The sequence below is a fragment of the Oncorhynchus tshawytscha genome, linkage group LG28, assembly GCF_018296145.1.
Source record: "Oncorhynchus tshawytscha isolate Ot180627B linkage group LG28, Otsh_v2.0, whole genome shotgun sequence".
NCBI classification, from domain to species: Eukaryota; Metazoa; Chordata; class Actinopteri; order Salmoniformes; family Salmonidae; genus Oncorhynchus; species Oncorhynchus tshawytscha.
In genome coordinates this window covers 6,414,407-6,434,707 of record NC_056456.1, presented here as the reverse complement: position 1 = coordinate 6,434,707, position 20,301 = coordinate 6,414,407, and the positions used below count along the sequence as shown (strand labels likewise).

At 42.9% G+C, this 20,301-nt stretch overlaps 2 protein-coding genes across 2 annotated transcripts; both read right to left on the bottom strand.

Moving 5' to 3' along the window:
* Nucleotides 1–542: 542 nt before the first annotated feature.
* LOC112226442 (ETS domain-containing transcription factor ERF-like) lies at nt 543–4,052 on the bottom strand. The gene is made up of 6 exons (XM_024390822.1): nt 3,911–4,052; nt 3,057–3,114; nt 2,430–2,661; nt 1,904–2,018; nt 1,585–1,681; nt 543–1,222 (listed from the first exon to the last, which is right to left on the bottom strand). Exons 2-6 carry the CDS (start codon nt 3,112–3,114, stop codon nt 891–893), a joined length of 834 nt encoding a protein of 277 aa, XP_024246590.1. The 5' UTR covers nt 3,911–4,052; the 3' UTR covers nt 543–890.
* Nucleotides 4,053–10,336: 6,284 nt separating this feature from the next.
* LOC112226565 (type I phosphatidylinositol 4,5-bisphosphate 4-phosphatase-A) lies at nt 10,337–20,212 on the bottom strand. Its single transcript, XM_042308093.1, is given in 8 exon segments — nt 10,337–12,735; nt 12,969–13,059; nt 13,463–13,515; nt 14,974–15,079; nt 17,263–17,369; nt 17,752–17,900; nt 17,903–17,944; nt 19,257–20,212. Coding segments are annotated over 8 exon segments (810 nt in total). The 5' UTR covers nt 19,375–20,212; the 3' UTR covers nt 10,337–12,591.
* Nucleotides 20,213–20,301: the final 89 nt, after the last annotated feature.

Below are 20,301 nucleotides of genomic sequence, written 5' to 3'. Positions count from 1 at the left end.
AACAGTTTGCATGCGGAATTGTTGAAGCGATCATATTTACTGCGAGTAGGTCGATATCGTTTATTGTATAACCTCTGAAAATGTCTTGTTGATTGGTCGTTCCTCCTTGAGATATGAGTTTTTGTTTGTTAATCTCAGTTCACCTGTGTTGTTGGTCCCATTTTTGTAAAAGGCTCCGTCACATTGACCTGTGCATTAATTAGCACAACATTCGAGTGCACTTGAAGTTACTTGGATAATGTCGAAGAGACTGGCTGTACTAAAACGTTAAAGTTATTTACGCTATGCTTCGCTGCATGTTATCTTGCAGTTTTCCGTTGTGGTCAATTGTATTTAAATGCAAATTCCTTGCTTAACACTGAAATTAAACCAACACCACACAGACATTACCTGTGCAGAAATGCGATTGAAATGTTCGGTGCCAAAGTGACTTCAGACGATTCTCCCGGGGAAATGTTTTTTGAGCCATTAGCAGCTGTGATACTGTCTCCAGCTGGAGTGGAGTCGTATAGCTACAGCACGATACTGGTGATTTATGGGGATGCTTTATTAGTCTTTAGGTAGACCAAATAGTTGTATTTTTTTATATTCATAAAGCACAGGACAACAATTTGACAAGTGAAATATTTGATAATACATAAACTACATCTCTGTTGAAGATTGTAGAAAGTTCACTGCTCATACAATTCATCATACATATCATACAGTTGCAATTTATCTGCTCTATACATGAAGTGCTTTGTTACACAAACATAAAACGAACTCAATAGGAACAATACTATTACAAAATTGTAACTTCAATAACAGCCTTTTCAGCAAAAAACTACAGACAAAGACCTATTATAATGTCAAAAGAGGAAATTCTCTCCTGCATTTCTCCTCCTCTGACTCTACTCTCCATCAACATTTCCCACATTTCTCTCCCCTGTTTTGATCCCACTCTCTTTCACTCCCAGTCCCACACGAAGGGTGGTGGTTCTGTTCACATTGTTCAAACCCCACTCTGAGCCAACCTTGGTTGGCCAGCCGCTGGGGTGGAGGTGTAAAGCAGCAGTGGTGGAAGGTGGAAGGACTGCTGAGAGTTCACTCGGGTTAGAGCTCCCAGGAGGAGGGGGCACAGAGAGGAAAGGTAAGTGTCCCTGAAGATAGTGGGACTGAGGGAACGGGATGGGCTTCTGGAGGCAGTACGGAAGCAGGAGAGGGTGTGTGACACACTGGAGGGCTGTCAATCAAAAGAAACACAGACACCACACACAGTCAGTCAGTCACATACACATTGATTTACATCAAACGATGGCACAAATATCTTGAGGACAAGGGGCTATATGTATTAAGCATCTCAGAGTAGGAGTGCTGATCTAGGATCAGTTCCCTCTTGTCCATATAATCTTATTCATTGTAATCTGAAAGGCAAAACAGCACTCCTAATCTGAGAAGGTTGATACATACAGCCCCTGAAATCTTGGAGCCCAAAATGAGCACTGAGTAACGTCAAATCAATTGAAGCGGAATGATATGATCAATCATCAATATGGTGGGGTGTGTTGTCATGAGGTTTTATGGGAGGGAGGGTTGGGTTCTTACCTCTGTCCATCATGGCCCCTCTCCCTCCTCCACACAGTGGGGCCCCAGTCACCCCACCCTCAGGGAGGGGGAACGGAAGAGGGGCACTCTGTACCAGCTGGGAGGGACAGGGATGGTATGGAGATGGTCAAAAAGAGAAGGTGTTTTCATAACATTACATCCTTATATGCAAAGAGGTTGGTATGGTAGGATATGTGTAATTATCTGTGTCCTAAATGGAACCCTATTCCCTGTATAGTGCACTACTTTTGCCCATAGCTCTAGGGAACCGGGTGCTATTTGGGATGCACACCTTGAGATAAACGGGGGATATAATGACCTGGTGGCAAGGTGGGTACCCTGGGTAGTTAACCAGGATCAGTTTACTGAAGTTAAACTTGTAGGTGAATCTCTTCCCTTTGGTCTTATGAAGAATCCTCTTATTGTAGTAGTACCTGTTGGTAACAAAGAAGGAGCAACAGTAGTATTGACACTATGTGTAGCAGTGGAGGCTGCTGAAGGGAGGACGGCTCATAATAATGTCTGGAACGGAGCAAATGGAACGGCATCAAACCATGTGTTTGTGTTTGATACCATTTCACTGATGCCGCTCCAAACATTACCACGAGCCCTTCCTCCCCAATTAAGGTGCCACCAACCTCATGTGATATGTAGCCTGATCCACTATCCTGACTTCACTAAGGTCGCGAGATCAGGATGGTTGAACGAGGCGACTGTATGTGAGCTTAGCGTAAGAGTCTGTGTGTGTGTGCGTGCGTGCATGACTTGTGTGTTTGTGGAATTACAGTTACATCTGTAAAACATCCTCATCATCATCACCATTTGAGTGTGTTATGTCACCTCACCTCAGTGCTCTGCTCAGCTTGTCATAGTTCATGTGGGGTTTGCCTTTCCTTTCTCCCCACAGCCTCGCCAGCCTCTCAGGGTCTCTGATGACAAACTCCCCCCACTCTCCCCCCCATCCGATCGCCCCGCCCTCACCCCGCCCAAGGAGTTCCAACAGGAAGTGCCACAGCTGCACCTGTCTGGAGCCAGGTGACCATGCAGGCTTGTATGCCCAATCAGGGAATAACACTGCTAACAGGAAGAGACAGGAGGAATCGTTAGATTAAACACACAGGCTCTTTATCAGTTTGTTTTTCTTCCATTCCTTGCATCCTCTCTCCTCACCTACTTCTCAACCGTATTGTAGTAGAAGGTCAGAGGTCCTTTCCTTCGGACCTTCGTCTCCAATTAGTTTTGAGAAGGACGAGAGGAGAGAGGATGCGAGCAAATCAAGGAAATACGATTGAGATTTGCTTGCAGAGAGAAATGCATAGACACAGACACCTACGGAAACCACGCAAACCTCAATTTGCAATGATTGCAAATGCATTGTAAAATGTGCGTGCACACTGTACCTGCCCAGTGCCTAAATTATGTAATTACTTACTCAAATGTTTTAGGGACACAGTATAAAGTGGGACCCTTACTTCTGCTCCAATATGGTGAGGGAAGGGATCCTATAGAGGCGTGACAGTTACACTGCATCTGTAAAATATCATCATCGTCATCTTTATCTTCGTCGCCATAATCATCATTATCATCATCACTACCACAATGAAGTCATATTTTCAAGAACATCTGTAAAGTTGTTTGATTATCTTCATTACCACAGTAAGGTATTGAAATAAGGTATATAAATCACTTTCTTTCATCTTTCTTTGATGACAAATGACAGTAACAGTCACAGCAGAAATGCAGTCAATAATAATATTAGAAAACTTCAAATGTGTAAAGATTTTTTTTCTATAAATGCAAATATTTATGTTAAGATGTTACAATAGAAATCCAATGTCATCCTAAGCAGCTGATTCCTCTTCACACTGAAGTAATATGATTGCATCATCATTGTTGATGGCCTCCAAAAATACCATTCCACCAACCTAGACTGAAACGTGCATTTAATCATGGGACAAATAAAACACACCGTCTCTTAAAATGTAATTAGTTTGTTTGTAAAATGCTCACATTTAGAAAGTAAAGCAGACAATTTCATGTAATTTGTAGTTTTGTTACAACTTCTTAGCAAATAGATATACAGTACAGTTATAAGAACAAAACAAACAATCGCATCATGAAAGCAGAATCGCCCATCACAGCACACAGCTGAACTGAGGATGTTTTTACTAAACAACCTATACGATTCCTCCAATTTCAGGAACAGAATAGAATCAAATAACTTTATTTTTCCCTTGAGTGAACTTCTTATTTTTTTGGAGTGGTTAAAAAATAAACAAACACAAGCAGAGGAGGAAATGTGATATAAGAGTGGTGCTATAGTTACCTCTGTGGCCAGTGTTGCAGAAATGTAGGCTGATGCTTCTCCAGATGAGCAGAGAAGAGCAGTTTGTCTGTTAGTCCCCTTGATGAAGTCTGGACAGATTGAGGGACAGCAGTCTGTCAGAATCAAGCTTATACCCCCATCCCATCTACCTTTCTCTCCTACCCTCCTCCTTCCTCGCACTCCACGCCTTCCACTGTTCTTCTTTCCTACCGTCCCATGATCTAGAGTTAAACTAAAGAGATCGCTATGATTGCCAGTGTGGTGAAAATTATGTCAAAATGTACATATTTATTTATTTGTTTGTCAGGGACCATGTACAACATGCCATTGCACCAGATTTAGCTAGATCGCTCCTTTTCATCTGTAGTCCCTGGGCAGAAAACAATCATCAATACATCATTACAATGCTACGATACAGCACACTATTAATATATACAATATAACAAATCATAATATACAACAATAGACAATATAAGGATAATATTACATCAGAGTTGAAATGTCCCGTTGGTCCTACAGTATCTAACAACATAAGAGTCGGGAACATCCAAGCAATCCATATGGGCTCTGGTCAAAAGTAGTACACTGTATAGGGAATAGGGTTCCTTTTAGGACGCAGTCTGTTTTCACCTATGAATAGTGTCTTTGATCAAGGAACAACAAGGCAGCCAGTATAATTAAAGTTAGGGGGAGATGGGCTCTGATGATACTGGCTATCTCAATCGCAGTATACATGAGTGTTTCATTGAAACGTCGTCAAAGGTGATTAGGCGCATACTGTGTCCGGGCCTCTGTCCTTTTCAAGTGTTAAAAATAAGATTTACAATAACACTTCTAATGCAGCAATGGTTGCTGAAGAGCACTTTATTCTCGATATAGCAATGGTTTGATAAAGGTGTGGAATCAGTGCACCCTTCCCGCCCGCTGTCCCCTCAGATACGATAGCTGACACCGGAGGCTTTTAATTCCAGTGTAAATACAAATACTCTTCCAGACAGACATCAATTATGCATGCTGCTAATTGAGTTGAATGTTGTGCTTTGAGCAGTCTTGGGACTCCGGGTCACATGCGGGTGGATCGCCTGAAACCAGACACACATGCATGCACCCCACACACACATACAGAGCCCTTGGCAGCCCAAAAGGGATACACTGGTGACACAGTCTACGGTGGACATAGATCACACACAGAGTTACAGATACAAGAGGCATTGAAGTCATCATTGGGGGTGTCAAAAATATGTTTCAGTTTGGTGTAAAATTCCTTGTTTTTTCCCCCTCTGACTCCGCATGCTATTGGACCAGTCAGTCGTCAACATTGCAATTCTCAATAGAAAACCCAACTTGCACACAGGAATTTGGTTTTACAACAACTTGCTCTGAGCTTCTTCTCCTCTTTCAATTGTATGTACTGGATGCATTCCAAATGGCCCCCTATTCCCTACATAGTGCACTTTTTTTGACCAGAGCCTTATGGGCCCTGGTCAAAAGTAGTGCACTATAAAGGAATAGGGGGCCAGTTCAGATGCTGAATATGTCCACTGTGACTAAACTTATCATAGTGTTTTGTATGTATGTGCATGAATGGGATGGGGGGGGCTAAATAAGGATTACCTTCTTCTAAAAGGACTACTGTTTGTTTTACAGCTGACGACCCAGAAGCTTAATCTGCTACTTAGCTTAGCCTCTGTTCAATCTCTTTCCGCAACTTTTCATGCCTCCGTCCTCTCCTCCTCTCTCTCCCTTCAAACCGTCCATTTAAATCCTTTCCTCACCCAATTTCTCTTCCTTTTTTCCCACTCTCCTCTTTTTTCCTTTCACTGACAGAGATAGTTTTGTGAGTGAAGGGATATGGTGAGAGTACTGTTTATGATACAGGTTGATGATCCCATAGTATGTATGAGAGAAGAAAGTGTGGTCGCGTTCCAAATGGCTACCTATTTTCTATGGGCCCTGGGAAAAAGTGGCCCACTACAAAGGGTATAGGATGCCATTTGGGATGCTGAAGCCTGTATGGGAGACAGGATGATGGTATTGTGTGGGATGAGGGTCATGCTGCAGGTCTTAGGGTCAAATCCTGTTAGGAGTAAGAGGGATGAAGGTTTTAGTGTTTTTTCAGGGCCTAGTATTCAGTCATGGCAATGAGTTTAGTGGGAACATCAGTTCTCATCATGTGTGTATGTGAGAATGGAAAGTGTAAGTTTGTGGCTTTATCCCAAATGGTACAATGTTCCCTATGCAGTGCACTACTTTTGACAAGAGCCCTGGTCAAAAGTAGTGCACTATATAGGGAATGGGTTGCCATTTGTGACAAACACGTGTGTGTTGAACAGGACCCAGATTACCGCCCCACTCTTTTTTTTGCTAATGCCCTCTGAGCTAAAGCCACTTAAACCCAGAAGGTTACAGGACCAATAGTCTTTTCCTCCCTCTTTCCTTGAATGTGTCCCAAATGGTACCTTATTCCATGTATAGTGCAGGCCCCGGTCAAAAGTAGTGCACTACATAGGGTATAGGTTGCCATTTGGGATGCACACCTTTTCTCCCCAAAAAACACTTGTCTGTCTTTTTTCCTGCTGACTCTTCTCTCACCCTCCCTCTCCCACTCTCTCTCCAGGGAGCTTGTGGTTTTTGAAAGGTTTCTCGATGTTCCTAATCCTTCCATCTCTTTGTCGGGGAAAAAATATATCCGCATGAAACTCAAGAAGAGCCCAAAAGGAGCTAGGTTAGGTGTGTGACTGTGTGTGTGTGTGTGTGTGTGGTCATAAAAAATGTGTGCACCTTTGGTTCACTGGTGTACATCACAAGGCATAGAACTGGCATGGAACTGCTCAAAACTTTTAATTTGGATAGAATGTAACTGGGTCGTTCCTCCAATTTGGTGCCGTTTGAGAAGTGTAACTGTTAAAAAAAATAATAATATTGAAGATTACCTCATTTTAACATTGTCATAAAATGTTTTTATTATTATTTAACCAGGCAAGTCAGTTAAAAACAAATTCTTATTTACAATGACAGCTTACCCTGGCCAAACCGAGATGAAGCTGGGCCAATTGTGCATCGCCCTATGGGACTCCTAATCACGGCCAGTTGTGATACAGCCTGGAATCAAACCAGGGTCTGTAGTGTACTGAAATGCAGTGCCTTATAGACCGCTGCGCCACTCGGGAGCTCATGTTCATAAACAACATTTTCCCCATCTCAAGAGGTTGAATAAAAAAATAACTATAGTAAGTGCCAAATAAAGTAGCAGGGTTAGCTGACAGGGTTGACAACTTCTTCTTAAATCAGCCATACATCCCCTTGTCACAGCGTGATTGGAACCAAGGTTGTGTGCAACAGAGTGGAAATGTAATGCAAGCTTCACAAAACATTTTAATTGAACATTTCTAGCCTATCTATGGGTAACAGGGTTGACGACAGTGGAGGCTGCTGAAGGGACAACAGCTCACAATAATGGTCGGAACGGAGCAAATGGAATGGAATGAAACTCCTGGAAACCATGTGTTTGATACCATTCCACTGATTCCACTCCAGTCATTACCACAAGCCCGTTCTCCCCAATTTAAGGTGCCACCAACCTCCTGTGGTTGACGTTATGCTCGACCAGCTCAGTTTTCCACCACAAAATGCCCAAAAAGAGTAGAACCAGCTCACCTGATTTTACTATTAGATTTTCAATGTTTGTTTTGAAAATTATATTTAAAAAGGAATAGTTTCGCCATTTATTAAAAAATAGTTCAGTTCATGTAACAGGGTTGATGTTAACATGAGGTACAGACATAAATTAATCACTAATCACATGAAATAAATCAATCTTCAGAAATCACTTTGTCAAAGCAACAAAATAACCAGGGCTTTAAAATGATGGTGAAACTTGGATACATTTTTGGATTAAGTGGGTTAAAATCTTCCTAGAAGTGACACAGAGGGAGGGACATGTCAAAATGCAGAATTTTTGCACTTTAATAAGCAAGCCTTTTCATGTAAAACAAAATCTGATTTATTGAATTCTCAATATTGTCTATTGTAAAGGGCACTTAATTTTAAAGGGATTCTCTGGTACTTGTTTATACTTTTTAGCCAGTAGTTCTGAAAGCAGCACTCACGAGCCAAAAGTGGTCCCTGAAAATGGTGTACTATGTCACATGTGCACCCGTCATTGCTCTCTTTCGCGCTCTGCTGTGTGTGCATCATGCTAGCTGTCATTCATATGGCGAGGGACTGAAGCCCATTGGTTGAACTCAAATTTCTTGGGGGCTGGCCCACATGGGGGGGAAATGTAGGGGAATTGGTGCAGCACAGCTTCCAGAAAAAAGTTGCTTTCAAGCTAGGGATTGTGTGGCTAATTGAGGTAAAACAATAATTCTGCTCATAGATTTAGCATATTTATAACTGGGTGGTTCAAGCCCTAAATTCTGATTGGCTGACAGCCATGGTATATCAGAACATTTATTTTTTTACTCAAATTACGTTGGTAACCATTTTGTAATCGTGTTGTCGTGCCTAAGAACAGCCCTTAGCCGTGGTATATTCGCCATATACCACACCCTGCAGGCCCTATTGCTTAAATTAACAACTGACACATCCAGCCCAAAGCTGGAAGTTTAAAAAAATACTAAGATGCCAAAGTTCGAGCATGTCTAAAATAAGTATTTTAAAAATAAATATTGGTGCAAAATTTTTATTCAAAATATCAACGGGTCTCAAAAGGCACTCATTTTGGGAAATTACACTAACTACACTGCTCAAAAAATAAAGGGAACACTTAAACAACACAATGTAACTCCAAGTCAATCACACTTCTGTGAAATCAAACTGTCACTTAGGAAGCAACACTGATTGACAATAAATTTCACATGCTGTTGTGCAAATGGAATAGACAACAGGTGGAAATTATAGGCAATTAGCAAGACACCCCCAATAAAGGAGTGGTTCTGCAGGTGATAACCACAGACCACTTCTCAGTTCCTATGCTTCCTGGCTGATGTTTTGGTCACTTTTGAATGCTGGCAGTGTTTTCACTCTAGTGGTAGCATGAGACGGAGTCTACAACCCACACAAGTGGCTCAGTTAGTGCAGCTCATTCAGGATGGCACATCAATGCGAGCTGTGGCAAGAATGTTTGCTGTGTCTGTCAGCGTGGTGTCCAGAGCGTGGAGGCGCTACCAGGAGACAGGCCAGTACATCAGGAGACGTGGAGGAGGCCGTAGGAGGGCAACAACCCAGCAGCAGGACCGCTACCTCCGCCTTTGTGTAAGGAGGAGCAGGAGCACTGCCAGAGCCCTGCAAAATGACCTCCAGCAGGCCACAAATGTGTATGTGTCTGCTCAAACGGACAGAAACAGACTCCAATAGGGTGGTATGAGGGCCCAACGTCCACAGGTGGGGGTTGTGCTTACTACAGCCCAACACCGTGCAAGACGTTTGGCATTTGCCAGAAAACACCAAGATTGACAAATTCGCCACTGGCGCCCTGTGCTCTTCACAGATGAAAGCAGGTTCACACTGAGCACGTGACAGAGTCTGGAGACGCCGTGGAGAATGTTCTGCTGCCTGCAACATCCTCCAGCAGGACCGGTTTGGCGGTGGGTCAGTCATAGTGTGGGGTGGCATTTCTTTGGGGGGCCGCACAGCCCTCCATGTGCTCGCCAGAGGTAGCCTGACTGCCATTAGGTACCGAGATGAGATCCTCAGACCCCTTGAGACCATATGCTGGTGCGGTTGGCCCTGGGTTCCTCCTAATGCAAGACAATGCTAGACCTCATGTGGCTGGAGTGTGTCAGCAGTTCCTGCAAGAGGAAGGCATTGATGCTATGGACTGGCCCACCCGTTCCCCAGACCTGAATCCAATTGAGCACATCTGGGACATCATGTCTTGCTCCATCCACCAACGCCACGTTGCACCACAGACTGTCCAGGAGTTGGCGGATCCTTTAGTCCAGGTCTGGGAGGAGATCCCTCAGGAGACCATCCGCCCACCTCATCAGGAGCCTGCCCAGGCGTTGTAGGGAGGTCATACAGGCACGTGGAGGCCACACACACTACTGAGCCTCATTTTGACTTGTTTTAAGGACATTACATCAAAGTTGGATCAGCCTGTAGTGTGGTTTTCCACTTTAATTTTGAGTGTGACTCCAAATCCAGACCTCCATGGGTTGATAAATTGTGTGATTCTGTCAGCACATTCAACTATGTAAATAAAAGTATTTAATAAGAATATTTCATTCATTCAGATGTAGGATGTGTTATTTTAGTGTTCCCTTTATTTTTTTGAGCAGTGTATAACAACCTGTGAAAGTGTCCGAGTATCTGGACTACTCACCACTAAGTAGTTGTTTTGTCTTATGTTTGGTTTTGATTATTGTATTGTCTGTTATTGTAAACTGTCTTAAAAGCAATTACAAAACAGCCTAAAAAGCATTCTGATATTTTCATACGTCTTTATTGTGTGTAAACAAACTGAAGAGCGCATCAGCCAGGTTCTTGATCATTGGTATCATTAACATGATCAATATTGTACATAAATATCATGATTAAAACATGATCATAATAAATAACATTTTAAAATAACTCACTGCTACTGTAACAGTTCTGTCAAGCAGGGTAACCATCTCAAAGAGCTGTATGTGTAAAATTATGCAATTAATGTGGACATTGTGGTTAACTGTTTGTCTATGTAAATTAAGTGTGTGTGTGCGATTTAAGATTGACACATAGTCCAGAGGTTTAATGGGTTAGTAGGTCATCAAATCAGTAACAACTTTCCAGATTCCATTAAAAAGGGTTGCAAAAATAACCCTATTAAATCAACAAAACAGTTCTCCAAGAATCAGTCATGTAGTGTTATGCACGAGTTCAACAGAATATCTGCTTAGTAATAATTACTCACATGAACAACATATGTACAATTAATTAAAACAAACTAACATCTGTAATAAAAAAAATATAAACTACCATAATCAGAACCACAGACAAGTTAGTGTTATAGGGTTAGTTTGACTGTTTGAATATGCAGGTAGTGTATTCTCTTCACTGACTTGTTTCCTCACCCTGACAGCATCACAAATGGTACCCTACTCCCCATTTAGTGCACTACTTTTGCCCAGAGACATATACGGGCTCTGGACAAAAGGAGTGCTCTATATAGGGAATAGGGTGCCATTTGGGACGTAATCCCAACCTGAAGGACAGCCTCGCCGAGGCACAGGGTCTACAACAACCACAGCCTGCTTCTGTCATCAAGGACTCATTTTGATCATGGAGGGTAGATTTTGCTTGACGACTCAACCCCAATTTAATTCCGCTGCTCTATGGATCGCTCCACATGTCAGTCTGAACCTGCCATCCTAGTCATTTGTGCGGATGTCAAAATGACATGATTCATATCAGGCCCAACTCATCGGTTTCTGGGACCAATCAGAACAGTCAAAATGTTGACACGTTTTCAAAGGGTCAGGGAGGAAAGCAAATCCCGACTCATTGTGGAGAAGAAACATTAGACGGGTAGCCAGGCAAAGATGTACTGTAGTTTGACCATAGCTGGGTAGTGGGCACACTTGGCCAAAAGCCTGTTTAACATGGGCAGCACCACTGAGGGCTTTCATCATTTTGAGGCTCTATAGTACAGTGTACATCTATGGGTTACACTGACAGCTTACATCTAAGCTATTAGCTCTGTGTGTGTGTGTGTGTGTGTAAGAGAGAGAAGGGCTGTGTGTGTCCAGTAAGATTGAACAGCCTCATCTCAAGCTCTCTCTCTAACTGGGCTCCTAAGTGGCGCAGCGTCTAAGGCACTGCATCTCAGTGCAAGAGGCGCCACTACAGTCCTTGGTTCGAATCCAGGCTGTATCACATCCAGCCGCGATTGGTAGTCCCATAGGGTGGCGTACAATTGGCACAGCGTCATCCGAGTTTGGCCGGGGTAGGCCGTCAATTGTAAATAATAATTTGTTCTTAACTGACTTGCCTAGTTAAATTAAAGGTTAAATAAAAAATAAACTGCTTTTAAGGCTTCCAAGCTACTTTGGATCAAAGAGACAGTCCCAGATTATGCACCATGACGGGCAAGGGAGGGGAGGGTAACTTGGGTGGCGTTCACTTTGCACTGGCCTCATTTTAGCTTAATTTGCCTTTCTAAAATGCTTCAAGGGTTTACCAAAACAAATAAATCATGTAAAATGCCCAAAAACAGAACATGAAATCAGTGTTGCGAAGTAGCAGTCTTTTCCGAGGGTCATGTCATAATTGAAGACTTTCTTCCACTGAGCCATGCCAGGGCCTGAGTGATTAAAAACAGGGAAGGGACAGTAGTTGAACATGTTAAAACTAATTGAACTAGTAATGCAGCAGTCACCCTACTGCTCCTTCGGGAGTAAGTAAATGTTCTTCATCCAGTTTGGAAACACATTGAACAGACTAAAGGGAAGGAGGAGGAAAACTTCGTTTTTTAATTTCCAGTTTAAATAAATATTATTTTAAAAGCTCCCCCCCCTTGCTCCTGCGGGTCTCCTCTCCCCTGTTTGTGTGGCTTTGGGGTGAAGTTTCCCCTAGGTACACATCTAGGAGATCAGCTTCCCATCCCACAATCTTAACCATAGCCATTTAAAGGGGGAAATGCGAAACTGACCCAAGATCAGCATCTAGGGGCAACTTCAACCTACACGTGTGTGTGTGTGTGTCTATGTGAAGTTCTGTAGGGGCTCACTAACACGCATGCAGGCCCAGTACAGAGCCCGGCCCAGGGTAAGGAGTACCAGCAGGATCAGCACGGCCCAGGAGGCATAGATACCCCCATATTCCTGGGCCTTCACCCACGTACCAGCCTACAGAGAGAGAGAGAAAGAAAAAGGAGAGCATGTAACATTTTTATTTTTTTGCAATGTGTTTAGTAGTGAGATGGGTCCTACAGACACAGAACAGAGTGAGAGAGAACACTTAACAAAGGTTTTTCCTGCCTCATGAAGGGGCTTAGGCGGTGGACATGGCAATGTTTGATACATCTATGATATGGGTTTGTCAAGTAATGTAGAGTGGACAGTATCGAGGGTGTACTCACCACCAGCCCAGCAGTGGAGATGCTGAAAAGCAAGCATAGTAGAAAACACCACAAGCTCCGCCTTCGAGGGTACCTCTGACCAATAGAGGAGCTGCATGTTGAAGGGTGTGGCAAAAGAGAGGGAAAAATGGACTGTAAACATTAAATAGAAAGGGTAATTTTCCTGGAGAAAAATTGTCCCACTTGCTTCGGCTGTCCAAAAGAACTTCATAGGTTTAATTTGTTAGTTGCTGAAGCAAGTCCTACTAATAAAAGGTTGTGTAAGAGTAACAGCTCAGACTTGAGAGGTTGCACACAAGTTAGTAAGGAGCTTATCCTGATGCCTAATGCTACAGGCTAATGGTACAGTCATCCAGCCACAACTATGAGCATGTCCTCCGATATAACGTTGCCACCAGCCACCACTGGAGAACATTATTTTTAGCATATTGTATAATCCCTTTTAAATGGACTCCTCTATTGACTGGGTACTGTGTGGACAGATAGAAACTCACACTTTCTTGCAGTGTGGGCACCTGGCGAGTGTCCTGTCAGTAAACTCTGTCCACTGAAACACATTACAAGACACTTATGTCAATATGATAGAGTATACATCCCAAATGGCACCTTATTGCCTAAATAGCGCACCACTTTTGACCAGAGCCATATGGGTTCTACTCAAAAGCAGTGCACTAAATAAGGAGTAGGGTACCATTTTGGATGCTGTCAGGGTGAGAGGAAACAGTCAGTGAAGAGAATACATACACACTACCTGCATATTCAAAGACACAATCTAACCATGTAACATTAACTTGTCTGTGGTTTTAAATGTGGTAATAGTTTGTTTTAATTAATTGTACAGACACACTGGCCAGTTTTAGGTACACCACCCCATTCACGAAAATGGATCACTCCCAGACAGTGAGTCACATGGCTGTGGTTTGCCATATAAAGCAGACAGACAGACATTCAATTGAATGTTGGAATGGGCAAAACTTTGAGCGTGATATGATCGGCGGTGCCAGGCACGCCGAATCCAGTATCTCAGAAACTGCCGCCCTCCTGGGCTTTTCACTCACAACAGTGTCTATGGGTTCCCGAGAATGTTTCGACAAACAAACATCCAGTCAGTGGCAGTCCTGTGGTCGAAAGCAGCTCGTGGATGAGGTCGAAGGAGAACGGCAAGAATCACGTAAGCCAACAGGCGGGCCATAAACAGACATAACGATGCAGTACAACATTGGTGTGCAGAACGGCATCGTGGAACGCACAACTCGTTGATCCTTGTCACGGATGGGCTACTGCAGCAGACAACCACACCGGGTTCCACTCCTCTCAGCTAAAAACAAGAAGTGGCTCCAGTGGGAACGCGGTCCCCAACACTGGACAATTGAGGAGTGGAAAAACATTGAATGGTCCAGCAAATCCCGGTTCCTGTTGCGTCATGCTGATGGCAGAGTCAGGATTTGGTGTAAGCAGCAATCCATGGCCCTATCCTGCCTGGTATCAAAGGTACAGGCTGGTGGCGGTGGTGTACCACTGTTCATTCTGCAGCAACTGCGCGATGCCATCGCGGCAGCTTGGACCAACATCTCTGTGGAATGTTTCGACTTGTAGAATCCATGCCCGAAGAATTCAGGCTGTCATGGAGGCAAATAAACTGGCCAGTGTATTTGTTGTTCATGTAAGAGTAAATAATACTAATCAGATTATGTTGCACTCGTGTGCATAGCACTAAATGATTGATTCTTGGAGAACTTTTTTTTGTTTGTTGTTGATTTAATAGGGTTATATTTGCAACCCTTATTTTAACTGGAATCTGGAAAGAATTTACACTTATTTGATTACCTAATCACCCAATAAGCCTTAAACTGGACAATGTTTCTAAATCTTAACCACACACACCTCATTTACCTATAGACACAAACAGTTGGGCCCTGGTGCCCTTTTGGCAGGAATACGGTGATATTTGGGATGCAACCTACTGTATATGATGGCTGTGAGAGAGGTGAGGGAAGGGTCGTACCAAGAAAGTATTGCTGCAGTGTCCACAGGAGACCCGAGCTCCGGCCGGCTGGGGGTCAGGGCTGGCTGGACCAGGGTGGACCGGACCCAGGTTTATTATCCTCTTACTGGGGGAAGACGACCACATAGCTCACTGATCAGTCTTACAAGCCAGTATTCCTAGATTTAAATGCAACAGAGCGTTACCATACCTGTCAACTACAATGTTTACATTTAAGTCATTTTAGCAGACGCTCTTTTCCAGAGTCACAGTTGGTGCATTCATGTTTAGAAGGGAAAACAACCTCACAGCACAAGTAGACCCTTATTCGAAATAGCTGCTATCAGCAGAATCAGTGCCAGGATGGCAAAACAGCAACCACATAACTCACTGTTCAGTCTACAAGTCAGTATTCTTAGCTAGGTTTAAATGCTACCGAGCGTAAGTTCCATACAAGTCACCTAACTTATCTGCATTAGGCTATCTGGGTTAGCCTAATGCAGCCCTTAAAGGAAAACTCCACCCAGAAACTATCTTTTGGTATTTGTTTCATAAAAGTCCATTATTGATAGGGTCCCAAAATGTTTTGCATGTCAACAATCCAGTTTACAAGATATATAACTTTCAATATAGAGAAAGACAGCCGGTACGCCTCATATGATGCAAATCGCAGCATTAAAAAAATGCATCATACAGGCATTATTTCTGTAGTTTGAAAGTTATATATCTTGACAACTTAGTTACACAGGAATACACATTGGGGGACCTGTTGTAATTCATGTCCTACATAGTCCTAGTTCAGAGTAATCATTACTTGTACAGTTGAAGTCGAAGTTTACATACACTTAGGTTGGAGTCATTTAAACTCGTTTTTCAACAACTCCACAAATTTCATGTTAAACTATTGTTTTGGCAAGTCGGTTAGGACATCTACTTTGTGCATGACAAGTAATTTTTCCAACAATTGTTTACAGACAGATTTCACTGTATCACAATGTGTCAGAAGCTTACATCCACTAAGTTGACTGTGCCTTTAAACAGCTGGGAAAATTCCAGAAAATTATGTCATGGCTTTAGAAGCTTCTGATAGGCTAATTGACATCATTTGAGTCAATTGGAGGTGTACCGGTGGATGTTTTTCAAGGCCTACCTTCAAACTCAGTGCTTTGCTTGACATCATGGGAAAATCTAAAGAAATCAGCCAAGACCTCAGAAAAAAATAAAAATAAATTGTAGACCTCCACAAGTCTAGTTCATCTGTGAGAGTAATTTCCAAACACTTGAAGGTACCACGTTCATCTGTACAAACAATCGTACGCAAGAACACCATCCCAACCGTGAAGCACAGGGGTGGCAGCATCATGTTGTGGGGTTGCTTTGCTGCAGGAGGGACTGGTGCACTTCACAAAATAGATGGCATCATAAGGACGGAAAATTATGTGGATATATTGAAGCAACATCAAGACATCAGTCAGGAAGCTAAAGCTTGGTCGCAAATGGGTCTTCCAAATGGACAATGACCCCAAACATACTTCAAAGTTGTGGCAAAATGGCTTAAGGACAACAAAGTCAAGATATTGGAGTGGCCATCACAAAGCCCTGACCTCAATCCCATAGAAAATTTGTGGGCATAAGTGAAAAAGCATGTGCGAGCAAGGAGGCCTACAAACCTGACTCAGTTACACCAGCTCTGTCAGAAGGAATGGGCCAAAATTCACCCAAGTTATTGTGGGAAGCTTGTGGAAGGCTAACCTAAACATTTGACCCAAGTTAAACCATTTAAAAGGCAATACTACCAAATACTAATTGAGTGTATGTAAACTTCTGACCCACTGGGAATGTGATGAAAGAAATAAAAGTTGAAATAAATCCCCTCTTTCTTATTCTGAAATTTCACATTTTTAAAATGAAGTGGTGATCCTAACTGACCTAAAACAGGGAATTTTTACCTGGATTAAATGTCAGGAATTGTGAAAAACTGACTGTAAATGTATTTGGTTAAGGTGTATGTAAACTTCCGACTTCAACTCATATATATATGCCCTGAGACACTGTTGCTTTGACTGAAGTTGCATCTGCTGCTGCCAGGTAATGTTGTTTTTTGAGGGGACGGAATCATTTCTCATATAACCGTTGTTGTCTGTCTTCCTCCCTCTTTGATTATGTGGCTACATCCCAAATGACAGCCTATTTCCAGGGCCCATCTAGCCAAAAGTAGTGCACTAAATAGTAAATATGGTGCCAATTGGGATGCATCCAGTCTCTCTTCCACACACTCCTTCTCACTCAACCCTCTTCCCTCCCTCTTACCAGTAGGGCCGGGGACAGGCGATCCTCTGGGAGGTGACTTTGCAGATGAGCAGACAGTTACAGGGGCAGCGGACATACTTCTTCCCTGCAGGCGCATTCTTGATGGGCTACAGAGGGAGACAGAGACAAAAGGGGAGGGACACAGAATGGTTAACAAGTTCAATTCCATTTCAAATAAATCCGTTGGCAACGGCGCTGGTCCCATAAATCTGTTTATTTTCAAAAAGCTTCCACATGGAATTATAACTTGTCCTAACCTTTTATCTTAAACCTAGGGTCAATTCAGGAAGTAAACTGAAATTCCACATTCAAGTTCAGAGAAGCAATGAGGGAAATTCCAATGTCAGATTACTTCCTGAGTTGAAATGGAATTAACCCTGACATGCAGGTTTATGTGGTAGGTCACCCACCCAGCCTGCCCACTGTATACAACTTGTATGACTATGTCTATAGATGTGATGACACTACAGATAGATATGTGTCACCCACCGTAGCCTCGTTGCAGACCCCACACTTGACCACATGCTGGTGGATCTTCCCCTCCACGCTGATGAGGCTCTGACACACTCTACAGCTGATGCCTGGCACACTGCCACTCTCTGGGGAGGTGAGAGGGGAGTACGGAGGAGGGTCCTCCCCATAAGCACTGAGGGCTGGGTGGGGCTGGGGAAGGGAGGAAAGCCTGAAATGCAGAGGGGTTGGGGGGGGTGAACATGAACATTTTGGTCAATTAGCAGACACTCTTATTCAGAGTGATTTACAATCAGTGCATGCAATGAAGGTAGGAAAGACAACCACATATTAGTCATCGCAAGTAAAACATTCTTCAATAAAGCCCTGATTTCGCTGCTAGTTGCCATGGCACCCTAAGCACAGAGCTCCTATACATTTGTACATATTTAGTTATTTTTAAATGCTTTTTTAAAATCAGCCCTTTTGTTTTTGATAACATTGTTTTTATTGCATATATCTGGTGTTTTAGAACCACGGATTTGCAGATTGACTGACAGAATAATACAGATAGAGTAAGTAGTGCACTGAACCATGAAAGGGTTACACGAAAGTACTATTCCGTGTTTTACCTTTTAAATGAGGATTAAGAAGATTGAGATTTGAGTTCCAACAGAAAAGTAGCTTTATTAAAAGGACTGCAGGGGCTTATCTCTGTGTGTATTAGTACTATTATCGCGGAAATATGCAATTACCATTGTAATATTTCAAAAACAAAGAATTTAAGGTATTATGATGTGAACAAACACCTGTGTTACTGCAACTCATGCCACTGTTCTGATATTTCCGTAGATACAGTAGCCCCTCCCCAGACAACAGTAATTGGTCGACGTCTTATCTTGCAGTAATTATAAGCTTATTGAATGGCCCAAAGCGGTGCCAATCAAATCAGGTGCTTCGGTACACGCCTCAAACGAGATTAGCACACTAGCTAGTTAGCGTGAACATACTGGCGGTATATCTTCAAATGGTGATACAAATATTACTGACATGTTTTATTTCTGCAGGACACTATAACATAACACGTGGATCATCAGGATATGGTAACTTGCATATTCTGTATTGAGAAATGGATTATAGCGAGGCTAGCTAGTTAGAAATCTTGCAGCAGACAACTAGCTAGCTAGCTCCATGCACACAACTCAACATAGTGTTTTGTTAGTTACATCCGTTCATCTTTGATGCCTAAACGATAAATGCATAAAATGCTTTAAGGTTATAGAGAAATATTGCCAGCCAACTAAGTTAACTAACCGGGATGCTTGCGTCAACCGCTAGCTGGCTAGCACCCACAATATATTCCTCAGATAATCAGTGCAGACACAACATCGTCGTTACTATGTTTTACCAAATACGCGCTGTTCATGTTCCTAGCTAGAGAGCAACTTGGGCTCTGGCTATCATAGGAACCGATGAGTTGTCAGCTAGCTAACCAGTCGCCTGCCTTGGCTAGGTTGGAGAACATCCATGGCATGTATACTCACTTTGTGGCTTATTTGGTAAACCATAAGGAGCCGAGCCAGGTGACACTCCGCCGTTACCACCCCCAAGACCACCATCTCCGAGATCTGCCAGTAGCGGGGACCTCTCTCCGTCCGCCATACCGAAAGCAAGGCGTGGGGGTAGTAGGACTGTGTAAAGCGATGATATGGAGCCGTTGCGTCTGGGATTGTGCCGGGAAAGTAACGTATGCGTCACATGATCACGAGTTCGCTACTGCGACTCTGTCGGACCATGTACTTACTCCCTCATAATAATTGATCAACACAGCCCACGGCCACAACTTCCTTATAATAAAACAATATTGAATAATAACAAACAATAATGGTAAGCTATAGCAAAGAGGGTGTTGGTAAATGTAGCACAATGAGAACAAACCACAAATACACGAGTGTAACACAGGTTGAATAATTGTATTTCTTGAAATGCAAACAATATTCCATGTAACAGACCAAATATATTCCATGAACAGAGTCAAGACTTTATAATGAAAACCATGGAACTCTAATCCATAGTGGCAGTAATGACAATACCCATCTTTTCTGCTTCATAACAGAAGATGGAAGCTCTGCACTCACCTGTGCACATTCCTACCTACTCCTCTCAACTCAAGCCTGTTGCATGCATTGGTAACAAAATCCTGCATATTTAGGCCAAGCACAGGTGCAAAGTCCTTTGTTGGAAATGCAGAAAAAATGTGGTAGTGCAGTTTGTATAATATTGGGTATTCCACCCTAACTTGCTATGTCATTCATTGCAGGTTGCTTTGATCCATGAAGCGGTTCATGGGTAGAGTGACCTCCAGCCCCTGTCTTTCACTGTAGAACTGGGCTTTTCTTTGAGTTGGGAGGGGAAAAGAGAGTGAGACAGAGAAATTGTGTGTTTGTGTCAAACAGACAGTCAGACAGAAGATGTTGTATTTTTATTTAACCAGGCAAGTCGCTAAAGAACAAATTGTTATTTACAATGACGGCTAACCCCGCCAAACCCTAACCCAGACCATGCTGGGCCAATTGTGCGCCGCCCAAT